Raw genomic sequence first — 11332 nt, 5'->3', positions numbered from 1 at the left:
AACCTTGGGTGATACCGGTATTTCAAAAATGAGAACGTATTTAAGGCTTTATGGCGCTGCTTAACGTGTTGGTTTGGGTGCTTTCAAGGTCTAAGGACACAAAGTGAATTTCTTTAGTTTAGGGAGTGATTGAGCCATATAGACATGAGACATAGCTAATCAAAACAATACACCAAAAGTAGGGTGTGTATTTTAACATGGCTTAGACAGCATCATAACTACTTTTTTTTTTTTTTTTTTTACTGAGGACATTCAGGCCTTTATGCACCTGCCCTTCCCTTCCCTTCCCTTCTCTTGTCTGGTTTGGCCAGTCCAATCTCAGCCACTTCACGTCCGGTAATTACGACCTGAAGAAGCTGGAGGTGGTGCTGATGGTGGCGGCGCAAGGAGCGTGGGGAGGGCGTAAGGAAGAAGAAGAGGAGGAAGAGGAGGGAGGGAGGGAGGGGTTCGAGGAGCAGCACTGAGAGCGAGCCTTTTTTACTCCCAGCACTGCTAATCCCCCCTATTAAAAGGGCTTTGTTCAATAACGCTACGACAGTTTCCGGAAGTAGGATTACCGCCTCCATTATTTCACAAAGCAATGATATTTTCACACTCAAATTAGCTCCGAAATGTGGACGGGGCTGTTGTAAGATTTTTCTAAATAAAGAAGATAAATCTCACACTCCATTTTGATTATTATGTGCCTTGTTTTTTTTTTTTATGTGTGTGTGTGTGCGTGTGTTAAATTTCACTGTGCCCAAAATGTGTCTCGTTTTAGAGCTCTCCTTATTCCATTGCGCGCACACCTGTTCTCGATCAGTTTACCTTGTGCCTTTAGATCAAAGGTCAGTATAGTCTCAACCAGGTCAGACTAAATGGTTCGGATTTAGTCAAAGTCGTGAATAGTTTCAGAACAAACAGCTTCTTCTTTTTTTGTACGTTTGTTTTAAGTTGGCATTTTGTTTCTGGCGCTTCGAGCGAGACACGGGCGCGTTCTTTCTTTAAACGTTGCGTATCCTTCGCTCTTGTCCCTTTTTGACGGGTGGAACTAAAAGATTTGGACGGCCCAATTGAAAACAGCTCAACAATTCAGTGACAAAGGGCTGTCCCGTGTCAGCTCCATCACTCAGAATCTCTGATATGAACTTCAACTTCAAAGAGTCCAGAGACGGAGAAGTTGATTTTATATTTGAATCCAAAGCTGTTGTACGTTATTAATTCCCCATCCTTCGCCATTTGCCTAAGTTTGAAAGTTCTACATACCCTCCTTCTCTTCACATTAAAATCACAGCGCCCACTGAACTTAAACACATGTCCTTAAGTTCGAAACTATGCTTGATACTTGTCTATTATGAAAACGTCCACTTATCTGAGTCCAACGCAGCGCTCAAATGAGAGTGGATACGCTGTCATACATCCGTGCGCCTATTTCTTGTAGAGCAGGTCTATCAGATCGAAACAACAGCGTTTCAGCAGCTTCTCCTTTGATTGTCGTAAAGTAGTGTCGAAGCTAAAGAATATATATTTTTTCTTTATACAAGCCCAGTCTGCAAGATAAAGGACAGAGATTACCGTTTCCGACCCCATGGGCAGCAAATATTACATTCTTTAGAGCGCCCCTTTCAGTTCACGGACTTGGCCCCCATATCATTTGAGTTTGACTTGGCTATTGCTATAGAAATCTTAATTCACCATGAGGATTCATCGTCGTGGAAAAAATGTCTCTTTGTGTAAAGTGTTCTTTGAAGTCTGGATCAGAATTTTGTGGCTTTGACCAGACTGCCCACGTCCACTCACAGCGCGGCTGAGAAAGTAAGACTTTACAAAACAAAGACCATTTTCTGACCTCCCAGTACCACAGAATAATATCGTTAGAGGATAGAGAGTGTATATTTTCACGTGTGAGGCTGGTGTAAACAGCTGTAATTCACCGAAGTGCACTTATACAAGGTTTATTCAAAATACAAGTACAAGGCATTTGATGCGCATTTTCAATACGCCTTCATTTTAGACATGTTTTTTAAAAAAGAATCCAAAAATACTGACAACCATGTACTGACATAATGCCCACTTTTTAGACATTGATTATTTCACAGTTATATCAAACATAAATGCAGGTCAGCTCATACAGACCCTCAAGTGGAAATTTTAATAATAGTTGTTATACAAATTACTGCTGTAGCAGAGGCCATTCACTTCCAAAGTATTACATTAACACATTAAAACTTACAAAATGTACAAATGTACAACTGTCCAAATTCAAACATGCACTTTGGTTCAATAATACAAAACACGTTATAATTATTCAGGCTGAAAAATAAATAAAACTATTTTCAAAACTGATTGACACAAACATGCCTACAAGCTTCAAATACCACATAGTTCAGATGTACACGGTTTGCTGTGGGGCGTTTAGGCACTTGGCCAGACTGTTTAGAACACCCCATGTACATGGAATGAACATGTCTCTTCGACGCTCGTGGCGTCAGTTTGGCTCGTCAATAGCGTATCCACAGTGCGCACAGGGAGTGCCATGGCTATGGTCAGTAGTGGTCCCTGCTTTCCACGTGTCTGTAAGTGGGTTCATCTGTAGGATCGGGCGTGGATGGCCCACTGGGCGGTGTGTGAGCGCCGCTCGCACCTGAGCTGTGACACACATACCATTCGCTCAGGTTCGCGCCCTGATTGGCTCCCATGGGCTCGGACATGGCGGTGGAGCCGCCCCCAGTTTCGCGTCCCACGTCTGAGGAAGGTGACACAAGGGACGGAGTGGACGATTCATAGCCCGAGCTGGGCGGTGGAGATTTGCAGTGCACCTTCATGTGTTTCCTTAAAGAGCTGGGGTGTGTGTAGGACTTGTCACAGCCACGTACTTTGCAGTTATAAGGCTTGTCGCTCGTGTGCACGTGCGAGTGCTTTTTCCTGTCACTGCTATTGGCGAACCGTCGATCGCAGCCATCAAACTCACATTTGAATGGCTTTTCCCCTGGAACAAAGAGAACATGTTCAAATAACTACAGCTATAGTCATTTCATGGAATATAGTTATAGTAGTATAGATAAATCATTATTAAATTGGTCTGATTGATTACATAATTACACAATTTAGCCATAACACGGTATGTAAGTGTGTGTGTGTGTGTGTGTGTGTGTGTGTGTGTGTGTGTGTGTGTGTGTGTGTGTGTGTGTGTGTGTGTGTGTGTGTGTGTGTGTGTGTGTATATATATATATATACACGCACGCACACACATACGCACACACTCACTCACACACGCACACACACACACACACACACACACTCACTCACTCACTCACTCACTCACACACGCACACACACATATACACACACTCTCACACACACTCTCACACACACTCTCTCTCTCTCTTCTGCAGTCTGTGAGTGCGCAGCAGATTTCATGGAGAACTTCTAGTTTTCCCTAGACCAAAACCTGCTGAAAACAATGTGAAATGGACACAGCGCCCGCAACACTTGTGTGTCTACCAGTTACATCAAATAAACGCGACTTAATAACGAGTTCTGTCTGATTATGACGAGGCACAAAAAATGAGACATTCTGAATAAATTACACGGAAATCATCCACTGCTGATTTCTCCTCGCGATTAAAGCTTTTGAGAATATGTAATTGCCTCTGTCTAATTACACTTGCGGGTTGAATATCAATTTGACCTTCAGCTGTTGGGTTGAGAGAGCCAATCAAGGATATTAGTGTAGTACAAGAAAGCGTCAAGGAACAGACCCCAGGGGCAGCCCCAGTCATAAGCACACTTTGGGCTAGGTTTAAACATGATACCAAAGAGCAGGCCCCTTGGGAGTCAACACACAGAAATAATTGAACAGATTTGTACTTAGGTAATGTGAGCAAATGATATGAATAATACATATGGCTCAGAGCTGGAGTAGAATGAGGGGGAGTGCCGTTCGTTCCACAACTGCAGGAAAATGGGCTCATTTAAGAGCCTGACTCGACATCTCGGGCCCTTCCTCTTCCGCACGTCACTGGGTTACACTTGAGGAGCCATATTGCCAACGTATAGCCTACGAGTTATGATCAAATCACTGCTGCACAGCACATACTGAGGCTATATTGACTATTATTAGCTTTTACAAGCCTATCTGTTGTCCAGGGCGTGCGTGCGTAACGTGCTGCATTAAATTTACCAATTGTCTACACAGCAGAAACAAGACTCTCAAGTTGAAAATATAATGTTATGTTTATTTTGTATGTTTATTTAATTGTTCGTCAGTCTTGTACAATAAACGTTTCGTTCTGACCACCTATAAATAAATGTGCCTCGGACATGTTATGCTTTGATGCATTGAGCAACAAGTGGCGAAGTCTTAACTCCGTGTCCAAGTAAAGAACGCCCCCGTCATGAGGTCACTGACTTAATGTAAATGTGAAGATGCACCTCTCCATCTGAGCTGTCACTGAGCCTGATCCACTCACACTGGGCTTCAGTCTAATAGCTGCGGTGTAAACAAGAGCTCCAAACGCCTGTCATAACCTGGCATGCTTTTGTTGACGACGACCAATACAAGTGTTAGCACATGTGGAAAATAATTGAATATGCAACTACGATTTAATATGGTACACGTTATTGCTATAGGAGCATGCATAATATTCACAGTTACAAGAGCTGGAATAAATAAGTGACTAACCTGTGTGCGTCCTCTTGTGGATTTTAAGATTTTCGGATCTGGCAAAAACTTTTCCACAGCCTGGGAAAGGGCAGGGGAACGGTTTCTCTCCGGTATGCACACGAATGTGATTCACAAGTTTATACTTGGCTTTAAAAGGCTTTCCTTCCCGCGGACACTCTTCCCAAAAACAGATATGGTTCGCCTGCTCGGGTCCTCCGACGTGTTCCACAGTCACATGCGTAACCAGCTCGTGCATGGTGCTGTAAGTTTTGGAGCAAAGTTTTTTGGGTGAAAGTTCCGGCTCCAGCCACTTGCAGATAAGTTCCTGCTTGATGGGCTGTCGCATGTATCTGAAGAAGGCACCCGCTCCGTGGTGGTGATGGTGAGCACTCAGATTCATGTTCAGATTGAGTCCGCCGTAGCCGTGCAGGGGCGACGCGGAGAACGGATCAGCCCTGGCGCTCGCCACTTGACTTAAGTGCTCAGACCTGACATACATTTCTCCGGGCAGTCCAAGTCTTATTTGTCCGTTCAAAGCCTGTCCCCCCGGGGATCCGCTTGCAGACTGTTCGTGGTGCAGTCCAGAGAAGAGAGCATGGTTCCCCGCGTCAGGATGGTGGCCGTAGTGTCCGGGGTAGCTACCTGTTGTTGAGACAAACATTCCGTGGTGAGAGGCGGAACCAGCAGACTGGTCAGTGAGCACGGGCATGGCTTGAGCTGTCAGATCTCTCCGGATGAGGAAATCCCTACCTGCGGCTGGGTGGGACATAGAATAATGCACCGACGTCGCCTGAACCGGGCCAAAAGCTGCTCCCGTTTGACTGGAGACCACGTCGCTGTGGCCTGCCATATGATGGTTGTGGTGGTGGTGATGGTGGTGGGGATAATGATGGGCTGGGCTGATTTTGAGGGCCGCGGAGTGCCCCATGTGTTCTGGCCCGAATGGACTCGGCCCCAGGCGGGGTTCCGCAGTAATCTCCCCAGGGTGCGCGTGAGCCATTGAGTGTGGATGGCTGCTGAACCCCGGGAAGCCTGTCACGCTCTGAGGGGTATGGTGGTGATGATGGTGATGGTGGTGAGCCCCTGCCAAGTCAACTAATCTCAGCGCCGTGTTCCGTTTGGAAAACGTAGGGTCCATCACGGGGCTTCCCAATGCATCCACGCTCATTACTCCCTAATTTTAGAATAACTTGACAGCAGGCAAAATAATAATGATGATGACAAATATATTTTAATCGCAGTGAAAAAAATAAAGGAAAAAAGTTTGTGAAGTTAGTCTATCTGCAGACTACATGGAATCCCATTCGCTTGAGAGGCAGCAGCAGGACGCTTTGATACTGAATAGAGATTCATGGTAGGCGCTGCAGCCCGTGGAGCTAAACAATCATCCCGCGCTCTAATTGGTCAGAGCGCTATGATTGACGTCACCAGTGACAGTTTCCAACGTGAAGAAAAATGGCTTAGTGACAGCAACCAGCCAGCACGCATGCGCATTGCCTCGGGCAACGCTTGGAAAAAAATAGTTGTTATGTAAAGATTATTGTACGATAAAAGTGTTAAAAGTTACAGCCGATTTACAATTGTATCTTTGCGGTCGCGAACAAAAGGCTTGAGCGGCGATGAAAAGCGATTCCCTCTTGGTTGTGCCATTGCAACACATACTGCCACAAAACAGTGCGCACGGTCACTGTTCAAGCTGTAAGAATCATAAATAATAAAGGTATAACTTATTTGTCGTTGTCCAAAGCGTGAAGAAGAACTTTACGCACGGGTTACGCACGTCGCTGTAGGCAGAAAAAAAAGGAGCGAAGCGAAAGAAAAGCTCCACGTGGGATTTTGTCCGCATTAATGTGCCTTTTGATAAGTAGCCATATTTACATATCCAGCCGTTATTCCGTCAGCGTTGGTCTCGCGGTTAAAGCGGATTGGAACGTGCCGAAGCGGAGCGTAATGGACGGGACCTGTTGTGATCCGGAGCAGCTCGCTCTGAAGCCGAGACGGCAGCAGATGAGGGTCAGAGGAGGCGGTGCCGCGGCACACAAAGTTCAAAATATATCGGGTGTGTACTGTAAGTAGCAAACTTCATCTTAAAGCTCCAAAGACTCTATCCATTTTTGACTCATTTGTTTCTTGCATTACTTTTAAACGCATATACAAACAGGGGTCATGCTTTAATCTCTCATACGTGCTATAAAACAATATTGTGCTGTGTGTGAATATTTTTCCACCGGGGCTTTTAAAACCAAGAACGCACAGTGGGAATATAGTTATTTGGCCAACGTTGAAAGTAAAGAATTCCACTGAATAAATTATGCGTATATTATTAATGCTATCAATTATGTTTAAGTGTTTTTGTCAATAATTGGCAAATATTATTTTTTACATTCTCCATCCACATTTGCCACTGCATGAAATACGTAAAACCACTTCGCAAGATACTTAATTAATTGTCATTACAAACGCATTCCGGTTTTATCACAATTTATTTGGTGATCATAAATTATTACTGAAGGTCGCAATGCCTAGGGCTAATTTACTGCTACCTCACAACACGCTCCACAACACAACTATGTTATGACTAAAGATTTCTTTCTAGAACAGCAGTGTAAAAAAAACCCTGCCTATAATATACTCGTCAAAATCTAAACTGACAGTTTCACATTGAGCACGTTAGAAGCAGAGTCAATATTTGGGAACGTCTGATGCGATGGATGTTTATTAAATGGCCTTTACGCACAGGGTTCACTTCTCAACAACCCTCCCAGGCATCAGGGCTCAAAGCGAAATGCAAAACTTTCAAGTGCTATTTTTGGGTATACAACTTGCGCGTGCATTTCACCAGACAGGGCTATAAGGAAAGGAGTTGGATGACAACAAGAGAGAAACGCCAACAACAAATTATCTGTGGGTGACATGGTCGACAGATTGTGAGGCTGTGAGTTATAAGTTGCACATTCTAAAGTATCTTGGAGCACATTCGAAATTCTATGTCCCGACTCCAGTTCAAATAAAAAAACATTCCAATGGGATATTGCAACCGTGGAGTAAAACACTTCCCAAAAACGTGAGGGAGTTTTTTTGCTGTTATTTATGTGGCGTTATTCTTACCGTCGTCCACTTGTTGAAAACTTCCTCACTCGAAGAAAGCCCGAATGGGTCAAAATCCTATGTCTACTTGTTAACTTAAGAACAAAACTTCCCACTCTTGGCGTTCTGAAGGCTCGCCTCGGAGAAAGCAGTGCAAAGAGTGGCCTAGTAGCCAAGCAGATATTTTAATGGTTCGCAGGGCACGTCTGTTCATGTGGCTTTGAACTCTAGCAGCCGGAGGTTCCTGCAGAGAGCGCCGCAAATCCCACTTGATAACTTCGACAACCCACAACGTTTTACACACGGGCTATGCATCACTGGCCCTTGCGAAAGTGACCAAGTTGAACAACTGGGGTGGACACATTCAAACTTTCAGCGTGATACTCGTGAAACGCAGTCCAGGGCGTTTAGGATGAGAGCGTGGCCAGCCATATATATAGTGTCACGTCGACGAGCGCTACTATGACAATCTGTGCGTAAAAGCCTATTGTTTTATTGTTGCAAATTGACCTTTGATGACCCCTTCACATAAATCGAAGTGGACATATTTGATAGACGCAAATCAGGCACAACTAGTTAAAAAAGGTTATAACCAAAGTGATGACAGCACTTCTGTGTTTGACAAACTGTTCCATTGTAAACAAGCGTTGACAACCTGACAACACCTGGAGACATCATCTGCTTTCTTACGCGTAAACACACTTTGGATGACAAAATAAATCAATAAAAATCAATTAATGGTTAAATGTGCTCCTTTAAAAAGATAAAATTGCGAGGGTGTGTTGTGAATAGGCTCCCGAGTATTGACTACAATATGTGGCACATTCTGTAGTGCCGTGCGTAAAAGCGTGCGTAAAACGTCTTCCTTGTCTCTTAACCATGCTGTAATTCAGCTTTTAAACCAAATCCACAGTCAGCACTCTTCCCTATCTCTGGGATTGATGATGCAAAGAGGCCAATGGAAGCGTGGGCCCCGGCTCCGTGGATTGTTATTTGGTGAGTGGATGTTATTGGGGGGGAAACGGGCCGCGGCCAATGAGCGCCTCCGCCACCGCCCCACGTGACCGCCCCCCTCCTCTCCCATTCATCAGGGCTGGACTGTGTTGTCTTTTCAATTCATTTATCTGCAGGAATGATTGCGACTATCAGTCTAGAGCTCACCGCCTTACTGAGGAGGTGAAAGTTGCGCCACAGGAAGATCAACCGCAAAAGACAATATTGCGCGTATACATGTTTGCACGCGTGTGTTGAAGACGCGCGGGCACCAAGGAGAAGAAGAAGAAGAGGGAGAAGAAGAAGAAGAGGGGGGATTCCGCGAAGAGAAACAAGTCCGAAAAGGAAAGCGGTGGATTTTGAAGAGATAGAGAGAGGGGCGGGGAGGAAGAATACATCTGTGCGCGAGTTGTTGATTTCTGCTCTCAGTCGTTTTGGGGCGAGTCGACACTGAAGATGCTCTTGGACGCAGGACCGCAGTATCCCGCGATAGGAGTCACTACTTTCGGCTCCTCGCGGCATCACTCAACAGGCGAAGTCACGGAGCGAGAAGTGGCGTTGGGGATCAACCCGTTCGCGGACGGGATGGGCGCCTTCAAAATCAACCACAGCTCACACGACCTGGGCTCGGGACAGACCGCCTTCTCGTCCCAGGCGCCCAGCTACGCCGCGTTAGGACACCACCACCACGCGACCCACGTTGGCTCTTACTCCACGTTCAACTCCACGAGGGACTTTCTGTTCAGAAACCGGGGGTTCGGAGACGCGGCCGGGGCGCAGCACAGTTTATTCGCGTCGGGAAGTTTTCCCGGGCCACATGGACACTCCGAGGCGGCGGGGCACCTGCTCTTCCCCGGGCTACACGAGCAAGCGTCCTCGTCCAATGTGGTCAACAGCCAGATGCGCTTGGGGTTCTCGGGGGATGTGTACGGGAGGGCCGAGCAGTACGGGCACGTCACCAGCCCGCGGTCCGACCACTACGCGTCCACGCAGCTGCACGGCTACGGCCCCATGAATATGAATATGGCCGCGGCGCACCACGGAGCGGGGGCCTTCTTCAGGTACATGCGGCAGCCCATCAAGCAGGAGCTCATCTGCAAGTGGATAGAACCCGAGCAGCTGAGCAACCCCAAGAAGGCCTGCAACAAAACTTTCAGCACCATGCACGAGCTCGTCACCCACCTCACGGTGGAGCACGTGGGGGGGCCGGAGCAGACCAACCACATCTGCTTCTGGGAGGACTGCGCCAGAGAAGGCAAGCCTTTCAAAGCCAAATACAAACTGGTCAATCACATCCGAGTGCACACGGGGGAGAAGCCGTTCCCGTGCCCGTTTCCCGGCTGTGGCAAAGTGTTCGCGCGCTCGGAAAATCTGAAAATCCACAAGAGGACACACACCGGTGAGACTTTTTTTTTTTTTTGAAAACCGTTATTGTCGATATAAAATAAATATACTGCTAAATATCTGCATCGATAAATATCCTTAATTGTTTTAGTTTTTATTTAGCCTGTGTGTGAATGTATTTGCCTGTTTTATAGACAGTGCTTATTTAAAATGGTGAGACCTGGCAACAGCAGTGCTAAATAGTGGAGTAAAATGATGTGCGTAATGTCTAAATTTGTGTGATCATTTCTTTTTTGCTTTAGGTGAAAAACCGTTCAAGTGTGAATTCGAAGGCTGCGACAGACGGTTTGCAAACAGCAGTGACCGCAAGAAACACATGCACGTGCACACGTCGGACAAACCATATTTGTGCAAAATGTGTGACAAATCCTACACACACCCCAGCTCCCTGCGGAAACACATGAAGGTAACGCGTTTGTTTTTAATGTTTGACCTTTTTAAAAAAATATATAAATACACACAGCCTATAGATAATGAAGTGTGTGTTCATAAATTCATGTTGTTGGATTCCACTAATGTATTCCTTTCAAAGCCAGACAAGTTAATTTGCTTTGACACCCACTTTCTGTTTTTGCTTTGATCCGACAAATCAGATTAAGATCCGCATTATTTAAAACCATTGTCTTTTTTTTTTACGGAGGACGTCCTCAATTACAAATATCTCCGGGGTTTAACATGTGCCTCCGACTTATTTATTTTTCCTTTTTCTTTTGCGCATTTAGGTCCACGAGGCGAACACCGCGGGTCCACAGCCCTCTCCGGCAGCCAGTTCGGGTTACGAGTCGTCCACGCCGCCCACCATCGTCTCCCCGTCCACAGAGAACCAGAGCAGCAGCTCCATATCACCAGCAGCGTCAGCAGTGCACCACACGAGCAGTCACAGCGCGCTCTCGTCCAATTTCAATGAATGGTACGTGTAAATATTTTAGAAAGAGACACTTGGAAACAAAAAAAAAAGACTGTTTTTTTTAAAAAGTGACATGGACTGGAAAAAAAACACACAGACACACACACGGAGGCCCACGCGATCTTTAAGTCAGAGAAATGCATGGACAAAAGGAGCCCCCCCCCCCACCCCTTTCCTCCATATCCCTTTATTTTTACTCAAAGACTTGTCTAAACGCATGCTCTGTGCGCCTCCAGGCCTGAATTTTTTTGTACATACGGATTTCACCAAGTTAAAATGTAATATTTTATTTTGTA

At 45.7% G+C, this 11332-nt stretch overlaps 2 protein-coding genes across 3 annotated transcripts; one reads left to right on the top strand and one right to left on the bottom strand.

Moving 5' to 3' along the window:
- Window positions 1-1970: 1970 nt before the first annotated feature.
- zic4 (zic family member 4) lies at window positions 1971-6785 on the bottom strand. 2 transcript variants are annotated; one of them, XM_079575756.1, is made up of 3 exons: window positions 5396-6785; window positions 4664-5287; window positions 1971-2968 (listed from the first exon to the last, which is right to left on the bottom strand). In XM_079575756.1, the coding sequence occupies exons 1-3, from the start codon at window positions 5811-5813 to the stop codon at window positions 2526-2528; spliced, it is 1485 nt and encodes a 494-aa protein (XP_079431882.1). In that variant the 5' UTR covers window positions 5814-6785; the 3' UTR covers window positions 1971-2525. The 2 variants fall into 2 exon arrangements, with proteins under 2 accessions (XP_079431882.1, XP_079431881.1); XM_079575755.1 differs by having other exon boundaries at window positions 1972-2968; window positions 4664-6783.
- A 2059-nt stretch (window positions 6786-8844) lies between these two features.
- zic1 (zic family member 1 (odd-paired homolog, Drosophila)) lies at window positions 8845-11096 on the top strand. The gene is made up of 3 exons (XM_079575758.1): window positions 8845-10124; window positions 10372-10535; window positions 10852-11096. The coding sequence occupies exons 1-3, from the start codon at window positions 9182-9184 to the stop codon at window positions 11047-11049; spliced, it is 1305 nt and encodes a 434-aa protein (XP_079431884.1). The 5' UTR covers window positions 8845-9181; the 3' UTR covers window positions 11050-11096.
- Window positions 11097-11332: the final 236 nt, after the last annotated feature.

The sequence above is a fragment of the Gobius niger genome (genome assembly GCF_951799975.1).
Source record: "Gobius niger genome assembly, chromosome: 18".
In the NCBI taxonomy this organism is placed as follows: Eukaryota; Metazoa; Chordata; class Actinopteri; order Gobiiformes; family Gobiidae; genus Gobius; species Gobius niger.
The sequence above is the reverse complement of the archived record's forward strand: the minus strand, read 5'-3'. Positions and strand labels throughout refer to the sequence as shown.

Excerpts from the sequence above, each read along its gene's own strand:
- zic4 (XM_079575755.1), bottom strand. The coding sequence starts at position 5,813 with ATGAGCGTGGATGCATTGGGAAGCCCCGTGATGGACCCTACGTTTTCC. Across the intron at positions 2,969-4,663 it reads CCACAAGAGGACGCACACAG|GGGAAAAGCCATTCAAATGT; the intron begins GTTAGTCACTTA and ends TCTTTGTTCCAG.
- zic1 (XM_079575758.1), top strand. The coding sequence starts at position 9,182 with ATGCTCTTGGACGCAGGACCGCAGTATCCCGCGATAGGAGTCACTACT. Across the intron at positions 10,125-10,371 it reads CCACAAGAGGACACACACCG|GTGAAAAACCGTTCAAGTGT; the intron begins GTGAGACTTTTT and ends TTTTTGCTTTAG. Across the intron at positions 10,536-10,851 it reads CCCTGCGGAAACACATGAAG|GTCCACGAGGCGAACACCGC; the intron begins GTAACGCGTTTG and ends TTGCGCATTTAG.